Genomic DNA, 23,341 nt, shown 5'->3' with positions numbered 1-23,341 from the left:
AGAACCCTCTACCTTTTTAACCTTATCTCCCACACCTTTCTCTTCGTTCAGCCCACAGTTCTCAAGTGTTTGCTCTTGCCTCAATACATAACCTGCATCATCTGGCCTCCATGCTTTCAGGCTCACTGTCGTGTCTGCTTGGCATGCCTGGCTATCTCTTCTCTTATGTCATGTGTACCTCCAGATGCTTATGACCCCTAATAAATGTGCAGTCCACCCTAGAAACTAGGGCTTTCAGTGCCACTGCTTTACTGTATCCATTCTCTCGAAGTTCCCTAACACTGATTTTCCTTTCAGCCACAAGTTTCCTTCCCTTCACTACCTCAGCCCATCTTCTTTTTTAGGAAGTGGGGACAGGAATGATTTCCTTTCGGGAAGGAAGTTTCTCAGAGATTTTATTAACAGTGTGGGTCATGATACTCTGTAAACAGAGGACGCAGACACCGAGCACGTGGCGAGGCTTCTTCCTGTTTCCCGGTGGGCACCTTCCCACTGAGGTGACAGGGCAGCTTGGAGGTCGAGAGGTGAGCGTGCACCTCCTGATGAAAGGCAGCTTTCCTCCATCAGGCAGCCACCTGGTGACAAAACAGACACTGGATGATTTGTCTGGCTTTTAGTTGTGGGGATTTAGGGGTGGGAGTAGGGGCAAACGCCTCTGAAATTGTTACTCTCGAGTTCCAGCTTTTTAAAACACAAGGTGTCTTTTGGGAATTTTGCTAACTGTTATACATTCTAAAAGACAGGAAGCCAACTGCACTCTAGAGCTTCTAATCAGAAAGGAATCGCCCATTAGAATATGAAACAGAGGGCTCTATCTCTTTTACCCTTCTGGGGGCTTGGGGACTTGCTCACGTGAGGGCATCAGTAGGAAGCAAATGGAAGGTATCTTTGCAAGGTGTTCTCTTATGATCCATGTTGCCTCTCAGGTATTTCCAGTTTCACCCATTATTGGAGAATAAAGTTTTAGGCATGTTTAACTTGTACCTAATTAATCTTTCAAGAATGAGGAAGAATGAGGTGGAGACTGTTGGCTGAAGGGAAACAATTGCCTTTATTTTATTTTATTTTTTTAAATATGGGATTGAAAATAACATTCTTTGTCTCAGTTAATGAACTACATTGCTGGAGCGTTGTAATGAGGAGTTGGTATTTCCAGAAAAGAGGAGTGAGGTGACCATCTGATTTTAGAGCCTTCCCTTGGCTGTGACAAGAGGATTACGTGTCTGGCCTTCCAGCAGGCAGCTTGCCCATCCCCTCCACCAGCTGTTAATTATAGTCAACTATTTTGGAACGTGAGGGGGTATTGTAATTAGTAGTGTGGAATACTGACTCTTGAATTCAAAATAGCCCTAGATCTTTAGTAAAACCTAGAGTGCAAATAAGAGATAAATGTCTCCTATTTTGAGTGGGATAACAAGCTTTTACTAAATAAATTGACCTCCTCAACATTACTTTTTATGAGTACTGATAATGAGGGGAAAATCTAGTTAGAAAATTAAAAAGGAAGACCTGAAAACAACTTGCTTTGACTTCTTTGTCAAAAATGTTTTGTTTTCTGATTGTTCATCTGTTTTCTGCTGCTCTACATTTCCCCCAGGAAACTGGGTATTTCAGGATCCTTAATTGACACTGACAAAATTACAAACCAGAGCATGTCCTGGAGGCTTGGCCCTTTTGTGTCAGGATGAGCTGTGGACCTCAGTCCTTTGATATGAGCTTTCCCCTTTCACTTAAAAAAGGAAAGAACTGTTTGTATTCTAGGTGATTTTTAACCAAAGATCTTAAAAATCTATTACTTAATGTTGAACAAATTGTTACATGCTTTTATAAACTGATTCTTATATATACAAGATGGTTCATTGCTGGTATCAAAATGCTTTTTGGTTTTTTATAAGTGTTTCAATATTTTAATTGTTTAATTCTGGTAGAATTTTTAAAAAAAACATTAATAAAGTAATAGAAAAACTGAAATTCGTTTCTGTATACTAATTGTATTGGTAATTTCAGTAAAACATAAGTGAACATCCAGAAACACCACTCTGGGCTTTTAAAGTATATGCATTTTTATTATAATTTAAGAGCACTTTCCATTAGGAATAGAGTATTTTAAAATTTGCATTTTCTTAACAGACCAAAAAAAAAAAAAAAAAAACAATCCCAGACCCTTAAATAGAATAACAAACCTGTGGTTGCCAGAGGGCAGAGGAGGGGGGTGGGGGAAATAAAGGGAATGAAGACATATAAATTTCTAGTTATAAAATAAATAAGTCATGGAGATGGAAAGTACTGCATAGGGAATATAGTCAATAATATTGTAATAATGTTTTTTGGTGACAGATGGTGATGACATTTATCATGATGAGCACTGAGCAATGTATAGAATTGTTGAATCATGTGCACACCTGAATCTAATATAACGCTGTATGTAATTATAATTCAAATAAATAAAATTTACATTTTCTCTTTTTTCTACAGGAAGGAACTCGAAACCTTCAAAGGTAATTTCATGTTTAATTCTTCACTTTAAAGTAAATGATAGTTAATCGATGTCAGATGTTTTTCTCTCAATGATGAACTCATTCCTTTTTCTTTAAATCAGTTTACAGCGGGGAAAAAAAAAAAGTTTGCTTAGTACTGTTTTTGTAAGTTTTATTTAATCAGGTGCTTTTGATACCCTCTCTGAGCTGTAACACATACACTGAGAGTTTCTGCTGATGAACATTATGAGTATGTTAGGGTGGCATAGTCCTAACTTTGAGGTTGTTGCGAATCATAGTTTGAGAAGATTCTGGTTTCTCTTGGGCAAAGGCTGGGCCACATGGAGAAGACATAGTGACCAAGATAGAGATGTACCCCTGCAGTTGATCCAGTGGTCACCTGAACTTCCAGAAGGTGTTCAGTGCTGGGTCCTGTCCTGCCACTGTGTTGTAACTTTGGAAAAGTCTCTTGCCTTTTCAGGCTCCATCTCTCCATCTATAACATGAGAAGCATTGTAAACTATATTCTGAGATCTCAAAGCACCCCACATTGCCTATTCATTTTAGGGAACTTCTGAAGGTGGGGCACTGGAAAAATAACTCGGGGTCATGCTGACCCTTACTGGCCATGGAGAAGCACTAGTGAAAAATAGAGAAAACCACAGACTTCCAGCAGTTCAAAGCCCTTCCAGCATGCTAGTTTTCAATTACTGATGAGCAATTAGGTAGTGAAGTCACTGTTCTCAGACAGACTCATTTCAGTAACTAGGAAGGCTTTGAATTATTGCCTTTCATATTACACATTAAACTAGTTTTATGCTTCTTGTATTTCACATACAAGCTAGTATTGAGTAAGATTTACTGAGTAAAGATTTTCCAGTTTATCGTTTACAGTTGAATTGTTTATGTGTATGGTCTCTTTGGATGTTTTAGAAAGATGACTAACCTAGATAAAAGGTATAAAGGCTATTCCTGCTGTGACTCTAATTGAACAGACTTGTTTTGGCTGGATTTCTGTTTTAGTGACTACAGTTACAGTAAATGAGTGAGTTCGTGGCCAGTTTGTTGAGGGTAATGTTAAGTGATCATGTGATATAATATGTTATTATTCCTGATCAGTTTGTGCACCAGTATTCATGTACATTGTTTTCTGTCAGTGGTCGAAAGTAAGATTTGAAATGCTCATCCTGTTCTTTCCCCTCATTCTTTCTTTTCATTGGCTAACAGCATCTTATATAACATTAGGAGAAGAAAAAAAAGCAATCAAGTTAATACTGAGAGACAGGCAGGGACACAGATGATGCAAAATGTCAACCTCACTTCCATCTCAGTACTGAGGCCTTTTTTTTTTTTTTTTTGGTATGACAGTATTTGCAGCAAAAGAAAAGTTCAGCCATTTGCAAAAGGTTAGGTAGTGTTACATATTACCCAAGAGAATAATTCAATTTATGCCAACATACTTCATTTATACACACATGCCTAATTATGGTACAGCGTGTAACAAACCCACCCATAGGCCAAGTAGAGCTCTCAAATTTGAACAAATTCTAAATTGATTATTGCATCATATCAAAATTTTTAGTGCCAATATTCATTAAAAATTCTTTCCTCTTGAATGTTTTGCTGATATTTCAAAAGTGTGAGTAGTAGCACATAATAGAGAACTCTTATGTGTAACTCTTCCTCTTCTTCATGGAGGAAAAAGGAAAGAAAGAAATCCTACAAATTGTAACAGTTTTTTACTGTTTGAAAGTTGTCTTTGGTTTTCTCTTATAGGTTACAGGAAAGCAAAAGATGTTATATCATCTAATTGTTTTAACTTTTGTAGTTGTATTTGGAAGCTTTTTTTCTAAGTTGATGAAAAGCTAACTTTGGGGAACAAAAACAAAATTAGTAACCATCAAAGTTAGTGGTACATATCCATATCATCTGAGTTCTGGATTCTTCCTTCTGTACTCCATGGATATTAGTGACATAAGTACTCCTTTCACAGGTGCCACCCATAGCACATCACTACAATATTATTGAAATTGGTTGGTTGGTTATTTATTTATTTTTAAATATTGGTTTTCTGTGGTCCCTGAATATTACTTTGTTTTTGTTAGATAGCCGGGGGTGAGGGTGAAGGAGACTGAGGGAGAGAAAGAATCTTAAGCAGGCCCCCCACTCAGTGCTGAGCGTGATGTAGGGCTCTATCCCATGACCCTGAGATCATGACCTGAGCTGAAATCAAGAGTTGAATACTTAACCGACTGAGCCATCTAGGTGCTCCCACCCACCCAATATTGCATTAAAGAAAAAAAACATTTAAATGATAGTCTCTTGAATATTAGACAATAGAAAAGGAGGGTAGGATCTCAAATCTTAATTTTTAATTTTCAGTGCAGAAGGGATTACATTATTATGAGCATGTGTAGAATAAATAAGGTTTTCACAGTCCTTAAGGACATAGGAAATTGGCCATGAATAAGACATGTCTGTTCATTCATTAGGGATTATTTATCATTTTTACATTTTAATTTAAAATTTTAATTTTAAAAATATTCCACATATAAATCTAAAAATCACTCTTAAGATTTTTAAAGTATAAGTCTAGAAATATGGTTGCCACTGGATTGGATATTGTTCTTACTTCCTTAATTCCTTACTTAACATTTAACATGGCTTTACTATGCAGACTCGTTCTTCTACCTTCACTTAAATGCCTCACCAAATTAACTATCATTTTCATAAAATGTACTGACTGATACCCAGAGCAGCTAACTCACGGCTGATAGGCTACTCACCAATACATCCAAATACTTTGATTTCCACTAGTTGCATTGAATGCTTATCCAGGGTGAGTTGTTTGCTCTCGGACACATTTATACTTAAACTTGTTATTATAATCTGCAGTTTAATTTAATATCAGAGAAAACAGCGAAACTTAAGTATTAATGAGAACTGCTTGTAGGAAAATTAAGTTGACAGCTTTGGAAGACTTGGTATATGTAAATAGATTCTAAAAATTGCTGCAAAACTTAAAATTTGGAATTAGAAGAGAATTGGGGAAAAATGATAAAAATCCTGAAAAGTTCTGTACATGGATTGTTTCACACATTTTAAATTCCTGCTCTGCTTTTAAAATAGACTGGAAATTTTATTCATTCTAGAATGGGTAGCTTATGCAAGAATTTTCAGTGGACTTAATGCTAAAAAAATTCATGAATAAAAGTATGGTTATATTTTATATTAAAGTGTTTGTATATGTGTTTTTAACGGATTCCTATATTAAGTGCTTTTTAAAAAATTAAAAGGATGCCTGGGTGGCTCAGTGGTTGAGCATCTGCCTTCAGCTCAGGTCGTGATCCCGGGGTCCTGGGATTGAATCCCATCTTAGGCTCCCCATGGGGAGCCTGCTTCCCCCTCTGCCTTTGTCTCTGCCTCTGTCTGTTTGTATTTCATCAATCAATAAATAAAGTCTTAAACAAAAATTAAATGACTGGGGGACCTGGGTGGTGCAATCAGTTAAGTATCTGATTCTTGGTTTTGGCTCAGGTCGTGATCTCAGGGTCATGAGTCTGAGCCCCACGTTGGACTCTGTGGTCAGTGTGGAGTCTGCTTGAGATTCTTTCTCCCTCTCCTTCTATTCCTCCCACTCTGTGCTCTCTTTCTCTCTCTCTTAAATATATAAATAAATATTTTAAAAAATTAAGTGACCAACATGGGATCCAACTGTATTATATAAGAGGATGTCTGTTGTAACTTCCTTAATGTAAAATTACCCAGCCATGTTGGAAATGTGACTGACCATGTGAAGACATGCCAGGATTTAGGAGTTATCTATCCTAGTTGTGTAAAAGCAGCTAAGGCCAGCCTGATATGATGTGATTGTAACTATGGCTTAGCTCTGAAAGGCAAAGCCAATGAAGGACATAGGACCAGAGTCAAATGGAAGACCAAGACAATTTAGTGATAAGGAAGGACAGATGGGAGAAAAATTAAAGGAGTAGTTATCAGTGATAAAAGTAATGCCCAGAAGTTGAGCAGAATGGGGAAATCCCATTGGATTTGACATGAATAGATTGTCAAATTGGTGATCAGAAAGAGCTGTTTGTAAAGGGAGAATCCAGATTGCAAATCAGAAGTGTATGAAAAATTAGCATACAGGGATGCCTGAGTGTCTCAGCAGTTGAGCATCTGCCTTTGGCTCAGGGCATGATCTCGGGATCCAGGATCGAGTCCCACGTTGGGCTCCCTATGGGGAGCCTGCTTCTCCCTCTGCCTGTGTCTCTGCCTCTCTCTCTCTGTATATCTCATGAATGAATAAATAAATCTTAAAAAGAAAGAAAGAAAGAAATTAGCATGCAAAGGTGATGTGAACTCAGTATTCTTTCATGAATGAAAGGAAAGAAAGGAAAAAGTAACTTGAGATAGAATCAGGGTCAAGATCAGGTGAAAGGGTGAAATTGAGGATATTAACAAGTTGAGTAAGATCCTGGAGAAGATGGAAAGCAGTGTTATCCAGATGGATTATCCTTGGAAAGGATCCAGGGACATCTCTTTCCCTGAAATCTTAGAGAAGGGAAGATGCCTGGTAATACGGGAAAAAGTTGACATTGACGAAAGAAACAATTTTTTTGAGAATCCATTTAGAATAAGATGGTCTGAATTTTTCAGGGCTGGGCTCAGAAGTAGAAATAAAAACTGAAACAAATATGCTTTAGTTAACACAGAGTTGGGATTTGGGAGGATGCTTAGAGTAGATCAGCAGTTTGGTCATCTTGGAAGCTAATGAGAGCATGGTTAAAATGCCTGGCCATGGAATTCAGGCTGGCAGGGAAGAGGCCCGACTGGACCAGTAAAATAAACAAGATAGGAGGCATAGGGGATGGTGTGTACCGTAAAGATGGAGAACACGTGGTTGAGGTAGATCTTGTGGTCAAAGAAGGAATTTCAGTTTAAGGTCTTAGAGGTGGAACAGTTCCCAATGGTGACGATGGCTAAATTTGAGTAAAAATAGAGGTTATCTGAATCAGAGAGTTCTGACACCATTCTCACTTGTTTGGATGACTATTGGATATGAACTATACATACTTCTGGCTTGGCAGCCCTTAGCATGCTATAAATCTGGGTGTATGATAGATGGTAAACTTAGGTAGAGTTTGTTGACTCAAGACTTGGCTTAAGTCTTCAGCTGCCATTTGGCAGTATTTAAGGGATGGAGTCTCGGGTAGGATCGTATAACTGCCCTCTGTCCTCAAGAAGCCAGAGCCCTGGGTAAAGCTTGTAGGATAAAAAGGCCAATACATACATTTGATATAATGTAAAATATATTATAAAAGAAATAAGCACACTAAGACAGGAATAATGGACTATTTAGAGAGAGCCAGTGGCAGTTGAGCTGGATCTAAATGAAGAGTGCTTACCAGGTCTAAAAGGGCAATAAGGACATTCCAAAAAGAGGAAAGAACAATTACAAAGATGCAGAGATATTTATTTTGAGAATACAAGTTAAGATTTAACTTCTTGTTCAACGAGGGAACTACAAATAATTTGCTAAAGCATATGGTGTGTGGGGCTGAAGTAGTGAGGGATGCAGTTGAGATGTAGGCAGGGAACTAATGATACACAGCCTCAAATGTCACACAAAGGAGTTTAGACTTTTTCTTTTGGGCCAGTGATCTCCAAGGAGGGATTGATTCTACAGAATGACAGGAGTGGATAAGAAAACTGGAGCTTCCATTTGTTTCTTTTTTATGTCATCCTTTTAAATTTCAGTTTTGGAAAAAAAAAATTTGAATTTTTATGTAGATTACATAATAAACTGTCACAAGAATTCATGTATATGATATATAAATATACAAATTTGGGTTACATGTTAAAGGTTTTTAACTCATGGTGGAGGTACCTGGTAAGGGAGTGTAGAGGAGGGCACGCTTGTAGCTGGTGGACACAGGTTATAGGAGTAGGAGAACACAAAGGGTTTTCATTAGGGTTGTAGAGTCAGATTTGCATTTTTTTTAATTTTTAATTTTTCAAAAGATTATTCAAGAGAGACACAGAGAGAGGCAGAGACATAGGCAGAGGGAGAAACAGGCTCCTCCCAGGGAGCCCAATGTGGGACTCGATCCCGGGACCCCAGGATCACGCCGTGGGCCGAAGCAGGCACTCAACTGAAGATTTAAATTGAAGGCAGTGATAGATTAGAGAGAAAGATACAGGAGCAAGACTTTTATAACATGTGGGGTTTGTCTTCAACTTCTGGCTAGGACGTTTGCATAGGTTGTTTTGTTTTGTTTTTTCTTTCTCCACCAAGAAATGTGATATAGCTCAAATCAGATTTGGGAGGGAATGGTAGTGAATTCGGCTGTTTTTTGGGAGGGAAGTGATGATAAAAAGTATCAGTTCCACAGGCAAGTTCCCCATAAGCTCACAAAAGTTTTCTGGTATCCAATAGATTGAGAAATGATTTTTGAAAACAATTTTATTGAGTCTGGATTTGTATATAATAAGATTCATTCACCTTAAGTGTACAATCCAGTGATTTTTACTAAATTGATAGAATTGTACAGCCATCACCAAATCGAGTTTTACAGCATTTCCATCACACACAGTGATTCCTTTCTGCCTGTTTGTATTCAGTACTTGGCTTACCTCCTCAGTCCCAGGGCCATCAGTAATCAGTGTGTGTCTCTGTCAGTTGACCTTTTCTGGACATTTCATATAAATGCAGTCATACAATTTGTAGTCTTTTTGCATCTGGATTCTTTCACTTAGTTTAAAATTTTTGAGCTTCATCATGTTGTAACATTATTCTTTTTTAATGACTGTCTTTCCCCCCATTGATTACTTTGGTACATTTGCAGGAAAACAGTGGCCATAAATGTAAGAATTTATTTCTGGATTCTCCATTTTGTCCTTTTTGCCGGTACCACACTACCTTGATTACTATAGCTTTGTAGTAAATTTTGAAATTGGGAAGCATAAGATTTGCAACTTTGATCTTTTAAAAAATTGTTTAGGCTATTTTAGGTTAAAGTTCCATATAAAGGGCAGCCCCGGTGGCGCAGCGGTTTAGCGCCGCCTGCAGCCCGGGGTGTGATCCTGGAGACCCAGGATCGAGTCCCCCATCGGGCTTCTTTCTGCATGGAGCCTGCTTCTCCCTCTGCCTGTGTCTCTGCCTCTCTCTCGTTCTCTCTGAATGAATAAATAAATAAATCTTTAAAAAAAAAAAGTTCCATATAAATTTTAGGATCATTTTGTCAATTTCTTTAAAAAAAGGATGCTGGGATTTGAATAGGGATTGTGTTGAATTTTTAGGTCAATTTGGTGAGAATTGTGGTCTTAATATTGGGTCTTCCAATCCATGAACATGAACTGTGTCCCTATTTATTTAGATTTTCTCCGATTCTTTTCTCAGCGGTGTTTTATTTTCCATATGTAAGTCTTGGGCTTTGTTAAATACAGCCCTAAATATTTGATTCTTGTTGAGTGAATTCTGTCTTGATCATATTAAATTTGAGGTGTCTGTGAGACATTACAGGTAGAAGTGTCCACTGTGCCATTGGACCTTAGGAGAAAGATCTGAGCTATATTTAAGAGTAGTCAGCCATAGGTGGGAGAGGAAGGCTTGGGTTTGGATGAAGTTGCTCACAGAGAGAAGCAGAATCCAGAAAAAGATGACCATGGATAGAAATCTAGGAAGCACTACCACTCACTGCATAGGCATAAGAAGAGGACTTCAGTTGACCCTCGGACAGCACAGGTGATAGGGGTGCTGACCCCCTGCAGGCTTGAACATCTGTGGAAAACTTTCGACTCCCCCCAAAACGTAACTACTGATAGCCTACTGTTGACCAGAAGCCTTACCAATAGCATAAATAGGCGATAAATACATACTTTGTAGGGTATATGTATTATATACTGCTAAAGTAAGCTAGAGAAAAGAAAATATTAAGAAAGTTATAAGGAAAATACATATATAGTACTGTGCTAGAGTTATTGAAAAAAATCCACGCATAAGTGGATCCATGCCACTTCAAACCCATGTGGTTCAAGGGTCAGCTATAGTTGCTTATACTAGAGGCTGAGGACAGTCAGCCACAGACCTGAGGAGAAGACTGAACAGAGCATTTCCAGGAAATGTCAAGAAGTCGCATTGTACTGTCGTGGAGAGAGCAGAGAAAAGGGTCACTTGATACGGCCATTGGAAGCTGGTTGGTGATGTTACTGGAACTCTGTCAGCAGCAGCATGAGCACTCCTATGTGAGGGCAGGAGTGGAAACTGGGCGGTGGAGGATCAGGGAACGCAGGAATGCTGTGCCTTGCTCACTGTTGTCACCTGGCACATTGCTTGGCACATTGGTAGCTACTGAATACCTGAATGAGTGAGAAGTAAATATGGTGCTTTCAAAAGTGAAAGAGGAGGAGGAAAGAAGAGAGGGTAGAGGAGAGGGTTAGGTTCAAAGGAGGAACCCTTTTTTAATTTGTGAGAAACTTGAATCTATGTGTATGAAAAAGGAAAAGAGGCCGGAGAGAGAGAGGGGGCTGCAGAGCTGTGACTCCAGCAGACCTGAGGGAGTGGGCTTCAGAGCATACGATTCTGAGGCAGGAAAAGACTGTTGGCAAGTGTTTGTCACTATTGGAATTGTGATGATTTAAGATACTTATTAAAAACACACAGCACAGTCTAAGCCACTGGTTAGTGTTGCTGAATTTGAAGAAAGCTTTAGGCTAAATTTATGTTAAAAATGAAGTGGGGGAAATTTAAAGTTACATGATATGTTATGAAATGAACTATATTCTTAATCTTCATTTTTTTTACTTTCTGATAGAGAGGTTTCTACTTTCTTTTGGTGTGTCATAAACACATCTTTGTGTCTAAGTGACAAAATCACAGGAATTTAGTATATTTTCACCCCCCACCCCCATTTTTGAGCAGCATTTGGTATGGCCCCAGATCTGTGCATACATCTTTGCACACCAGAGCCCTGAGAGCTTGCATTTGGCTTTTATAGAGGCAGTAGATTCCGATACATGTCTGCTTAAACCATCAGCAGAAAACTAACAGGCTTCATACAGGCTCTTTGGAAAACCTGCTTCTGGCTTCAGCCTTACTCCCTTTGTTCTACATCTCAGAAGATGCACATCAGGGGAGCTGCCTGGTAACTGGAGCTTTCACTTGACCAGCACTGAGCTTCTGTTTACTTGTTCACGTTTCACATCCATGTCATCTCCAGGACTCACCGAAAATAGTCAGAGGAATCCTTGTAGGTGGAACTTTATTATGTTTTTCCTTCACTGCTTTTCTTTATGATTTTTACCTCCATGCTTGAGTACATTGCAGTGTTTGCATGGTATACAGATGATATATTATTAAAAAGCAGAAATTAAATTTCAGTTTGATTTGAATCTTCAAGCAGTACATGCTAATGAAAGCGTTATTAGTTTCTTTATATTACCAAGTAATAATTACCAAACTAATACCTAAAACAAAAAAATGTTGCATGGAAATCTAGGACTTTGGATTTTAGAATATTGTGTCTCATCATCCATCAGGTGAAATGCACCAGACAGTCATCCAAATGGGGCAGCGTTTGTATTAAAAGATAAATATAAAATTCCAGGAAAGTAGTGCCAGCTATTAGAATAATGAGTCCAATTCTTATGGTACAGCTCCATAAAACTAATTCAGCATCCCTTGCTTCTAGTATGTTCATTTTCCAAGAAGCAGTTAATATAGTTAAATATGTGAGCCATAGCCAACTACGTAAAGTTAAAATTCATCCCATGCCTACTATATGGATTTATCTAAAATGGCTGATTTTCCAAATGGATTTTGAAAATGTCATAATACTTCACACAGATTTTTAAAATTTGTATCATTTTCCTGATTATACAGAACTTATACCACTTGTTGGCTAGAGGCCATGGTTTTAGTGATGTCTATAGGTGGCATTTTTATAAATATATATACAAAGATATTAAACTTGTGGAGTTTACTGTAAAAAATTCTACCTTAAAATTAATTGGTGGCTTTCTTTGATTGAGAAATCTATCCATGGAGAAAACCGACTAATTTTTAATAATTCTTGCATTTTTTAAAACTCCAAAATTATGGCTTTTAGGTGGCACCTCTTATGCCATGTTAATATATCATGCCTTGTCAGACAGCAGCCCACTTGTTTTCAAGGGGACAAAAATAAAAGAAGTACGTTTTGTCCCAGATATCTTACTCTATTATGAATTTTATTTTTTTAGATTACAAATAAGGTACATCAGACTTGAGTTAAATGGAAAGTCCTTTCTTTTTCTCCCTCTCTCCTGTCCATGTTGTGTGCAGTATACCAAAACCCTTCAGGCTTTTTCAGCTTGGATAGAAATATTAACTGAAGCAAAATGGTAGCTCAAGAATTAATTAGAAAATTGGAGCATTCATGGAATGAAATTCTAACGAGGTATTACCACATTCTTGTTTGTTATTTAACTGTTTAGGAATAAACTGGTAGGAATGGGGGAAGTGAGAACTTTAGTGTTTATTTTTAAAGTATTTATTTATACAGACTCTGTAATAAATGGCATTTTCTTCCCTGAGTCATACTATCTTAATATAGTGGTTTTAAGAGTAAAGCTTTGAATATAGATATAATCTGGTGTTCAATTTTAAAACTTCAAATTATTCATTTAAGAAATTACTCTCTGAAAATCTTGACTTGTTGATGAATACTGGCAAGATTTTTAAGTATCTGCTCTTCCTTTTTTTCCCACAAAACGTCAGTATGTTGAAATGTATAATCATTTTTAAAAACCAGGTTTATACCCTATAACTTAGTATTTAAATAAAGTTACTATCTATGTCCTGTAGTTCAGAAATATTTATATCCTGTCTGCTAATTTTGGTTCTTAGTTTATTTTTTAAGACCTAGTTGATTCTTTATTGTAATCCCTTATCGTAAACTGCTGTACTGTGGCATAACCTAAGACTCTTGAAGATGATGTTTATATTCAAGGGGAACTGGAGTTCTAATAGCTTGTTTGAGTATTAAACTACACAAAAGTAGAGCCTTGAGTTTAGGTTGTGATGCTTAAATGTTACCTTTCTTAAATGTTACTTATACTGATTATATACCACTGTTATATAACCAATAATTATAGCAATAGTGTATTTTAGAACTGCATCAGGACAACTTTTTGTTGTATATCACATATGCTTGGTATCATGAATGACTACAGCTGTTCTGTTTCATTACCTTTCTACTGGAACACAGTATAAACTTGACAGCAAAAATTACACCTTTCAGAGAAGTAAATTCCAGTACCACACACAAAAAAAGAGTTCTATGAAAATGTTACCTGTCAGGCTCAAAAAGAGATTTTACATGGAGCTGCATGATTCCATGTCAGTTTTTTGGAGGTTTGTGCCAAAAAATAATGCGTAGGCTCTTGTAGTAGAAACTGTTTCAAGTACCTTCTCAGAAGACTGGTAGCTGCCTAGTGTGACTTTTATAGACTTCGGGGCAGGGGAGAAGTTAGGTGGCCCTCAGAGCCCTAAGGTTGTAATAAATAATAAATTAATAACGAAATAATAAATAAATAAGCTCTAATAAATAAATAATTTATTTTAAATTAAAAAAAGCTCTCCTTAGATATTCATCTGGCTTTTCTTGGGCAGATACCCATCCCATGAATAAAAGTCTATGAAATTTGGTCAGTGTGACTACATTGGGGAATAAAAGTGTTTACCCTAAGATAAAGGAAGTAACTTCAGAAACACTGTAACAATACCAAGGTGCTCACTTCACGTTTCTCTTGTTCTGAAGGATGGAAGCCTAAGGATAAGAGAACAAAGAGGAGCCCAAGGTCCACTGGCAGGCTGGCTGCTCACTTTCAAGTCTCTAATTATAGTCGGGAAAACTATGAAAGAAGTACTGTAGTTGTAGATACAATGAAATTAAATGTCAGAAACTTACTAGGTGAGATTCACTCATAGTTCTGTTTACATTTAGTTTTAATTGAAAGTAAAAGTACTTGTAATGAAAATTGTCTCAGTAATTTCAAAAAATGGAAAAAAAAAGGAAATAGTATTTGAATATATGAGCCTGACATCAGAATTTGTTATGTTTTCATTTAATAAAATTAATGTGATACAGAATACCAGTTGTACCATTATAGGTTTAAGGGTATAATCCTATTATTTCTATTAAAATTATAGTAAAGAGAAGGAAATGATTAAGTATCTATAGTATGCTAGCTTATCATAATATCACAGTAGCCCAATTAGTATGATAGTAACTAACCCATAAGATGAGAAAATGGAGACTCAGAGGTTGAACAAGTTACCCGACCAGTGAGCATCTCAGCAGGGATTTAAATCCAGGAATGTCTGTCCTCAAAACTGGTGTTTTTCTAACTTTACCACGATGATTCATGGGAAGCATAGAAAAGCAGACGGTAAAAATGAGACTAATTTTCTGTCCTATGGTTTCTTTCTTTATGTATTGTATTTATAGCTCGTCCTTTTGTCCCACTCTTTTTCTGTACCAGATCAACTTAAATTCACACACTTTAATAGCTAAGTAGCTTATGGATATTTCATCTTTAACTTCATTTTAACTGCTTATTGGTCTTGCTGAGTTGCTCTCCTTCAGTTATGCCTGTTTATTTTTATTTGTTTAAATCTTGTTTTGTTAACATAGAGTGCAATAATGGTTTCAGGAGTCGAATACAGTGATTCGTCACTTACACTCAACACCCAGTGCTCATCATTACAACTGCCCTCCTTAATGCCCACACCCAGCTACCCCATCTGCCACTTCCCTCTCTCCATCAACCCTCAGTTCGTTGTCCATCTTTAAAAGTTTCCTGTGGTTTGTTTCCCTCTCTCTTTTCTTTTCCCCTTTCCTGTATGTTCATGTTTTCTTTCTTAAATTCCACATATGAGTGAGATCATATGGTATTTGTCTTTCTCTGACTGATTTCACTTAGAATGATACTCTGTAGCTCCATCCATATTCTTGCAGATGGCAAGATTTTATTCTTTTTGATGGTTGAGTAATATTTCATTGTGTATCTATACACCACATCTTCTTTATCCATTCATCAGTTGATGGACATCTGGGTCTCTCCATAGTTTATGCCTGACTGTTTTATTTATTTTTTAAAGATGTATTTATTTATTTATTCATGATAGACACACACAGAGAAAGAGAGAGGCAGAGACACAGGCAGAGGGAGAAGCAGACCCCATGCCAGGAGCCCGACGCAGGACCCGATCCTGAGACTCCAGGATCACTCCCTGGGCCAAAGGCAGGCGCTAAACCGCTGAGCCTCCCAGGGATCCATGCCTGACCATTTTAAAGACAAATACAAACAAAAGCCCAGTATAAGAAAGGGCGGGGGGCGGGGGGGGGGGGGCAAGCTGATGGATGCTACAGAACCCTGGAAACATTCCTCTGAATTTGATTATGGATTGAGGCTGAAAACAACACTGAAAGAAAGACCTGTGAAGGCCTCCCAGTCCCTTCCTCACACTATACCTGGGTCTGATGTGAAAAATTGAGCTCTTCTTAAAAAATAGTCTTTGTACTTCAAATACTGATTTCTACCAAATAGTGTTAAAGGAATTTCAGACAGTGTCCCCTTTCTCTACTTCCGGAATCCTATCTTAGAAAAACTTTTTCAGGGGCAGCTGGGTCACTCCATTGGTTATCATCTGCCTTCAGCTCACACCATGATCAGGTCTTGGGATCGAGCCCTCACTGTGCTCCCTGCTCAGCAGGGAATCTGCCTCTCTCCCTCCTTCTCTCTCTTTTAAATAAATAAATAAAATCTTTAAAAAAAAAAAAGAAAAAAACTTTTTTAGTCCTGTAATCCAGCATCCTATCTTGTGTACAATACCTTATTTTGGCAGTTCTGAGGATGTTTATCTAGAGTTGGTTGAGCCATCCTTATTCTCCATTGACTTTCCTGAGTTTCAGACTCTTAGTTCCTTTACCTTTTTTCCATAATGCCTGGTTGGAGATGCTGTGTTCTCCTGGTCACCCTTGTCCACACACACTGTGGTTTTCCATACCCCTTACAAAAATGGCATGTGAGGGATCCCTGGGTGGCGCAGTGGTTTGGCGCCTGCCTTTGGCCCAGGGCGCGATCCTGGAGACCCGGGATCGAATCCCACATCGGGCTCCCGGTGCATGGAGCCTGCTTCTCCCTCTGACTGTGTCTCTGCCTCTCTCTCTCTCTGTGACTATCATAAATAAATTAAAAAAAAAAAAACAAAAATGGCATGTGAAACTTCCATCTTCCAGAAATGGTGACTAGTAACGCAGCATTCACTTTTTCACCTAGTCAGTTCATGTTTAACCACAATGCCCATGTCTTTTTTTAGCAGTAAAGTGCCCCCATATTTTTATTTTTTTGAATGACTGTAAAAACAAAATGCCTCTATTGTAGACAATTCACAAAAAGCCACCAAGAAAAAAATTGAATCACTAGTCAGGAGCAATCTCAAAAATTTTGGAGGACACACACACCCCTTCCTTGACTTATGTTGAGGGTTATGTCCTGACAAGCCCATTGCAAATTAAAAATGTATTAATATTCCTAACTTACTAGATGTCATAGCTCAGTCTAGCCTACCTCAGACATGCTTAGAGCGTTTATACTAGCCTACCTTTGGGCAGAAGCATCTAACCCAAAACCTCTGTGATACTGAAGTGTTGCATGTCTCATGTAGTTTACTGAATACTGCAGTGATCATGAACACAGAATGGTTGTACAGGTGCAGAGTGGTTGTCAGTGTGTGAGTTGTTCCTCCATGATTGTGTGGAGGGGATCATTTCATAGATCACTGGCTTGGGAAAAAAGTTAACATTGAGAACTCAAAGTATGGCTTCTACTGAATGCGTATCACTTTTGCAGCATCATAAGATTGAAAAGTTGTAAGTCAAACCATCACAAGTCGGGGACTGTGTACAGACACAGACATATCCAACGTTGAGATGCCATATAAGCAATTTTGTTCCTTTTTCACATTATGAATATTGCTTCTTACCATTATGAGTTTTTTAAAAAATACCATTTTCCTGTTGTTGGAAATTTAGGTAGTTGTCAATTTTATGCTGTATTTAGCACTGCTATGTATACATATTTTTTTTAAGATTTCATTTATTTATTCATGAGAGAGACAGAGAGACAAGAGACACAGGCAGAGGGAGAAGCAGGCTCCATGCACGAAGCCTGGTGTGGGACTTGATCTCAGGACCCCGGATCACACCCTGAGCCAAAGGCAGACGCTCAACCGCTGAGCCACTCAGGTGACCCTATATTTTTTTCTTAGTCACATTTTTTTCAAGTCTAAAACTGTTACATTTTTTCAGTTCTTGGTATCTGTTGACCGTTAGCTTTTTAGAAGGATTGTGCCAGTTTACAATTTCATTAATAGTGTGTGTGACTGTACTGCTTCAAATACCCTCACTTGAGAATTTTTTTCTTTTTAATACAAGAAAAGTAATATGTGATTATTGATTGAAGTGCAGTGGTGAGATGAAATTTGATTTATTGGCCTTTCATTGTGAACTGTTTTGTTCATGTTTTTGGTCCCTTTCATGTGAGGTTCCTCATGTATTGATGTGAATGAGACTGTTACATATTAAGGGTATCACATCATTGTCCTATTTATTGCAAACATCTTTCCCAGCGGGTTATTTGCCCTTTAGTTTTGTTTACTTCATTAATTATACACAGAAGTTTAGTTTTTTAATGTATTCAATAAATGAATATTTTAAAATTGTGTTCTGCATTGCATTTATGCCTAAAAAGTTCTTTCCCAATCGTAGTAAGTTATAAATTGTAATTTCTTCTAGTTTAAAAAAACTTTTTTTTCTTCTAGTTTCTATCTAGCTAATTTTTATTTGCTAATTTTACTACTTAACCTGGAACATATTTTGATAGACAGCATGAAGCCCTCAGTTTTTTGCCCATTAAGGTCATTACTTTTTCTAGTCCTGGGGAATAATTCTGTGCAGTTCTCTACCCCTATAGTGGGCAGATCTTAATTGGTTAAATTAAACTCTGCCTGCGTGGTGCCGGAGCCCAAGCAGCTGAATGTAGCTGGGGGGGGAAAAAAAAAAAAAAAAAAGCTCAAAAACCCAGTCTCCTCTCCCTGAGGCTGCACTTCGCACCCTGAGCACCTTGCGCATAGACTGGCCATTCCTCACGCTCCTCTCTCAGACTGCTGACCTCTGATTTCTCCTCCTCACTCCTGATTGCTTTCTTCTGGTTTCTTGGAGTAAGTAGAAGCCATGAGAAGGGCATTCAGGTGTGTTCCCTCCACTGGCCCTCCAGACCACCTGTGTCTGCTCACCTTCTGTCCCAACCCCACCCCACACCCCCTACGCCTGGGGACTGTCCCTGCTTCCAGAGCCACCCTCTCCTTTTGTGCACTGCATCCTCTCTGCTCTCTCCTCCTTCAGGACTTTGGCAGTTTTCCCCCTCTCCTCCTGCATCATTAGTTTTTCCCTCCTGCTGAATCATTCCCAGTGATTATTCTCATTTCTCCGTAGTTCGCCATCTTGTTCTGTCTCCTTTGCCCTCAGCGGCCTTTCTGCCCACCCCTGCCATGGTGAAGTGCCCCTGGGCTCCGTCCTTGGACCTTTCTCTGGCCTCCTGTGGCCCCAGGGCTGGAACTGCCATCTAATGCTAATGACTTCCCAAGTAAATGCTCCTCTCCTGACCTCCCTGCTCAGTTATCCTCCAGGCCTGCTGCTCCCAGCTGGGGATCCCTAGGGTTGTGCTGGCAGGAGGCAGCTTACCCGCAGCAGCTCCTCAGCCTACCACACACCCCCCACCCCCCACCCCATGTCAGAAAATCATCCTGCCTTTTGTCCCAGGACCTAGGCCAGATGCAGCTGGAAAGTGCTGCTGGATTCCTCTCCTGCTGGCACACCTCACATGCAGTCCTCAGCGGTGCAGTCAGCTCTGCCCTTGCACTAGACTCCCTCTTCCTGTCTCGGCCACAGACCCTGGTCCAGGCCACTCCCTGCTCCTGTTTCCCCTGCTGCGGTGACCTCCTTGGCCACCCCCTGCTTCCACTTCACCCACCATCCAGGAGTTCACCTCCTCACCCAAGACATGCTCCTGGCTTCCTGTCACACCGAGAGTGCCATCTGAGCCCTTCTCAGGGTTTGCAAGGCCCTCCCCATACAGCCCCTAGCCTGCTCTCAGACCTCTTCTGCCTCTGCAGCCTGGGCTTCTCTTGCGGCCCACACTGCCCTTCCTCCAGGCAGCTGCTTGGCTCTTCCTTCCAGCTGCCTCCTCAAGGGTCTCCTCTTAAATTGTGCAGTCTTCTCTCTCTCCCTTTACCTGGCTTCATTTTATTTATAACATATTATTATTAGTTTTTTATTTCAGTCGAAGTGCAAACCTGACATACATTTCTCTGGCTTTTCTCTGCTTTAGCATGTCTGTAACAGTAATGGGTGCGGCACTGACCCCGTGTTTGTGGGCTGCATGAACTGTGACAGCATTTTGCCTCCTTGTTTTCTGGCTCGGATGCCTTTCAGCTCTGTCTTCCAGACATTTCTGCAGCCCCCTCTCTCAAACTTCCCATCTTCCCCTGCCACGAAGCCTTGGGTTCCCTGATCCCCAGTCACTTGAGTGTCATTTCCACAGTTTTACTGGCCCATGCAGAGTCAGTACTGTTATTAACTGATTTTTTTTAAATCATTTGGAAATTGTATTTTTAAAAATACAGTTGTTATAAATGGAAAATTAGTGTCTCTTGACACAAACAGAAAGTAATTGGAAAAGTAAATACGTAACTGTTAACACCGTCCTATCCCGAGATGGTCTTGTCTACAACATTTTGGAAAACTGAGCCTCAGGATCACAGCTCCTTAACATGGTGGACAAAATTCTTCTTGAGAGCCGTGCTTGCCTCTCTAGCTTCATCACGTGTTCCTCTGTGTCTTGTACTTCTCGGTCCAGAAACATGTCATCATCTACTTCAGCCTTTGGTCGGGCTCTTCTCTGATCCATCTCTTCCCCCTCATGCCCTCATCTGACCGTTACACATTCATCTCTGAGTGGTGCTCAGTGCCACCTCCTCTGAGAAGGCCTCCTTGGAAGCAGCTTAGGTTGGTGCCCTTCCAGGGCACCCTTTCTGCTCCCATCATACCCTTAGCTGCCCTCGTCTAATTTACATTAAACTGTAGTGTTCAGCAGTGTTTATCCCTGCAGGAGTAGACTGTGAGGTCCTTAAGCACAGGATCCTGTCACACCCATCCGCATAGGCCTCACCCTTAGCCAGTGCCTGTCCATGAGGAAATGGCAAGTGGATGAACCCGCCCCTGATGGGTGAGCCGTAAATGCAAATAGGACAGAATGGTAGGGCTTTTGGGGTTCCAAGTTTCAGGAGGAAGATTGGCCTGTTTCAGAAGATCCTGGAATGTTTTGCCCAGTGTATGTAGACCAGGAAAGGAGGCAGGAGGCCGAGAGGCCGCCTGTCTGGAGTAGCTGCTGGAGAGAAGCGCCCAGCAAGGTGGGTGGTGCCTTAGTCCCATGTCAAAGCACTGACTTGACTTCTGCAGACACTGTGTCCATGCGGGTAGGAAGAGCAAGGTCTGGGCTCATAAAAGGGCGTCCCTAGGGGGAATATTACAATTAGCAGAAATGGGAGGTGTTAGATAGAGAAAGGGTGGGGAGAAGCGTGCATGGGAAGACATGGGGGAAACACTGGATTTGTGCCTGCAGGGAGCCGTGGAGATAGAAAAGACAGAGATGGGAGAGGACAGGGAAGAATTTGGAGAGAGGGCAGTGGTGCTGCGAAGCAAGCCTCCAGTGTATGTGTTAGTCACCCGGCCAAGTTGAAAATGACTTGCTTTAGCATTGAAGTTTTTGGGTGTAAGTTTCCCAAGTATCTGCAATGTACAGGACTGGAAGGGAAAAAAATTTTTTTAAAAAAGTACTCCCCTAGGAAGCATGGGGCTTGCCTAAGAAAACGGGGTTGCCAAAAATTTTTTCTGCAGTGAAAAATTTAAAGGTATAGCACCTGCTGAGTTTATCTTGCACCAGACAGTTTTTTGAGAAGTGTTTCTCTCCTTAATCTGTGATAAAGTTCAAGAAAGCTTAAGTCACACTAAAGGCTGTTTTGCCAACCGGTCCCACAGCCTTGGTGGCGACTGTTCCCTCTCCTTCCATCCCAGGGGCATTTTTTTAGCAGTGGCATTTTTGCCGCCAATTCTGCAGACTCTGATCTTTGTGTCTTTGCGAGACTGAATACCAGAAGCCAGTTACAACGTGAAATATTACCAGGAAATTAATGCGACATTGTGTGGTGTCTTGCCCGAGAGTAGTGACAAACATGTAGGGGATGAGTGGGTTATTTGGTTTTCTTTCCTTCCCTTTTCGTTTGCCTCATCTGCAGCCTTTTCTGATTGTCTTCAGAGGAGTCTGTATTGTAGTATGCTCTAAAGAACAAGTGTGTTTTGTTTTTCCAGAATTGGGTAAGAAGGTTTATATTACTGTGTATTTTTTTCAAATGTTACACTGGAACAGCACAAAAAAGTATTTTAAAAAAGAGTTTGCATGAAAAACCGGAAGAAGATATACCTTTAAGTGGCAGTTTTGTGTAGAAAAAGAGTGAAAACATTACTATTTTCTGAAGTGACACTTACGCTAGACTGGCAATACAACGTGCCTTGCATTCAGAGAACAGAGAGCAGAAAATTGTGATTATGTTTACGGAATAAATCTGTTTTCAGTTCTCTGTTAAAAATTAGTACATATTGGGGCAGCTGGGTGGCTCAGCGGTTGAGCACTACCTTCAGCCCAGGATGTGATCCTGAAGACCTGGAATTGAGTCCCATTGTTGGGCTCCCTGCAGGAGCCTGCTTCTCCCTCTGCCTGTGTCTCTGCCTCTCTCTCTCTCTCTCTCTCTCTCTCTCTATCTCTATCTCTGTGTGTGTGTGTCTCTCATGAATAAATAAATAAAATCATAAAAAACAATAGTACATATCATGCCATGATGGAAAGCATAATGCTCAGATCAGAGTCCTCTTGCTCCTCTTTTAAGGTTGTATTGAATAATGTTAGGAAACTTGGTGACACTTCATTGTGGGAGAGAAATATCACAGGTTCTTACTACTAACTAATAAATTGATTTGTGCTCTGTCATGCCCAGGTAATTCTTCAAAGAATCTCTTCCTTTGAATGGTTAGACACTTCTTTACCCTTCTCCTCCCCGCCGCAAACATTTGAGCATTTGGGTGGTGCTCTGGGTGCTGGAAGGTATTTATTTCCACGTGCATTGGAGAGTGACAGTAGATGCACGTCTAATAATTTTCGGTGAAAACCATATACTCAGAATGTACTGCAATTAATATATACAAGACATTCCAAATTGTATGGATAATATACCCTGAGTCTTCCCTTTGGGTCTCAGAACCTTGACAGCTACTTCATGGTTGTACATCCTTCTCGTTAGAGTGCGTGGACTCTCTGCTTCAGTTACTTAACTTTCTCTGTCAAAGGGAGCTGTATTTTCTCCAGCACCGCGCCCCCCCCCCCCCCACCTCCCCATGGCCGCCTTGGCTGAAATGGATCCGTTTAGGAAATGCCTATGTTTACTTTTGTTGCATCTACTCTATGGGATGCTAAGGGAGCAAAGATGACTATGGAAGAGCCATTAGTGCCTGTATCTCCAGCAGCTGCTGCAGCATCTGGCACACAGAGAGCCTCAGTGACTGTTGAGGAAGGGACAGAGGGAATAAGTTATCCATTTATGCATCTACATTTCCTCCTTGTCACACTTTTTAAGAATTGTGATGATGCTGAGAATCTGCATGGGATTCTTGTTATGTATATGTGCTCAGATTCTGGAGACCTTT

General features: G+C 39.7%; 1 protein-coding gene across 2 annotated transcripts in view; it reads left to right on the top strand.

Moving 5' to 3' along the window:
* Positions 1-23,341, top strand: part of DTNBP1 (dystrobrevin binding protein 1) — a 125,433-nt gene that overhangs the window by 62,484 nt on the left and 39,608 nt on the right. For both annotated transcript variants that reach the window (XM_038584211.1, XM_038584212.1), the window contains one exon: positions 2,476-2,498. In XM_038584211.1, the coding sequence (XP_038440139.1) occupies positions 2,476-2,498 (23 nt within the window). The remainder of the gene's footprint in view (positions 1-2,475; positions 2,499-23,341) is intronic.

Source organism: Canis lupus, chromosome 35 (genome assembly GCF_011100685.1).
Source record: "Canis lupus familiaris isolate Mischka breed German Shepherd chromosome 35, alternate assembly UU_Cfam_GSD_1.0, whole genome shotgun sequence".
NCBI classification, from domain to species: domain Eukaryota; kingdom Metazoa; phylum Chordata; class Mammalia; order Carnivora; family Canidae; genus Canis; species Canis lupus.
Note: the sequence above shows the minus strand (reverse complement) of the source record. Positions and strands in the feature narration are given on the sequence as shown.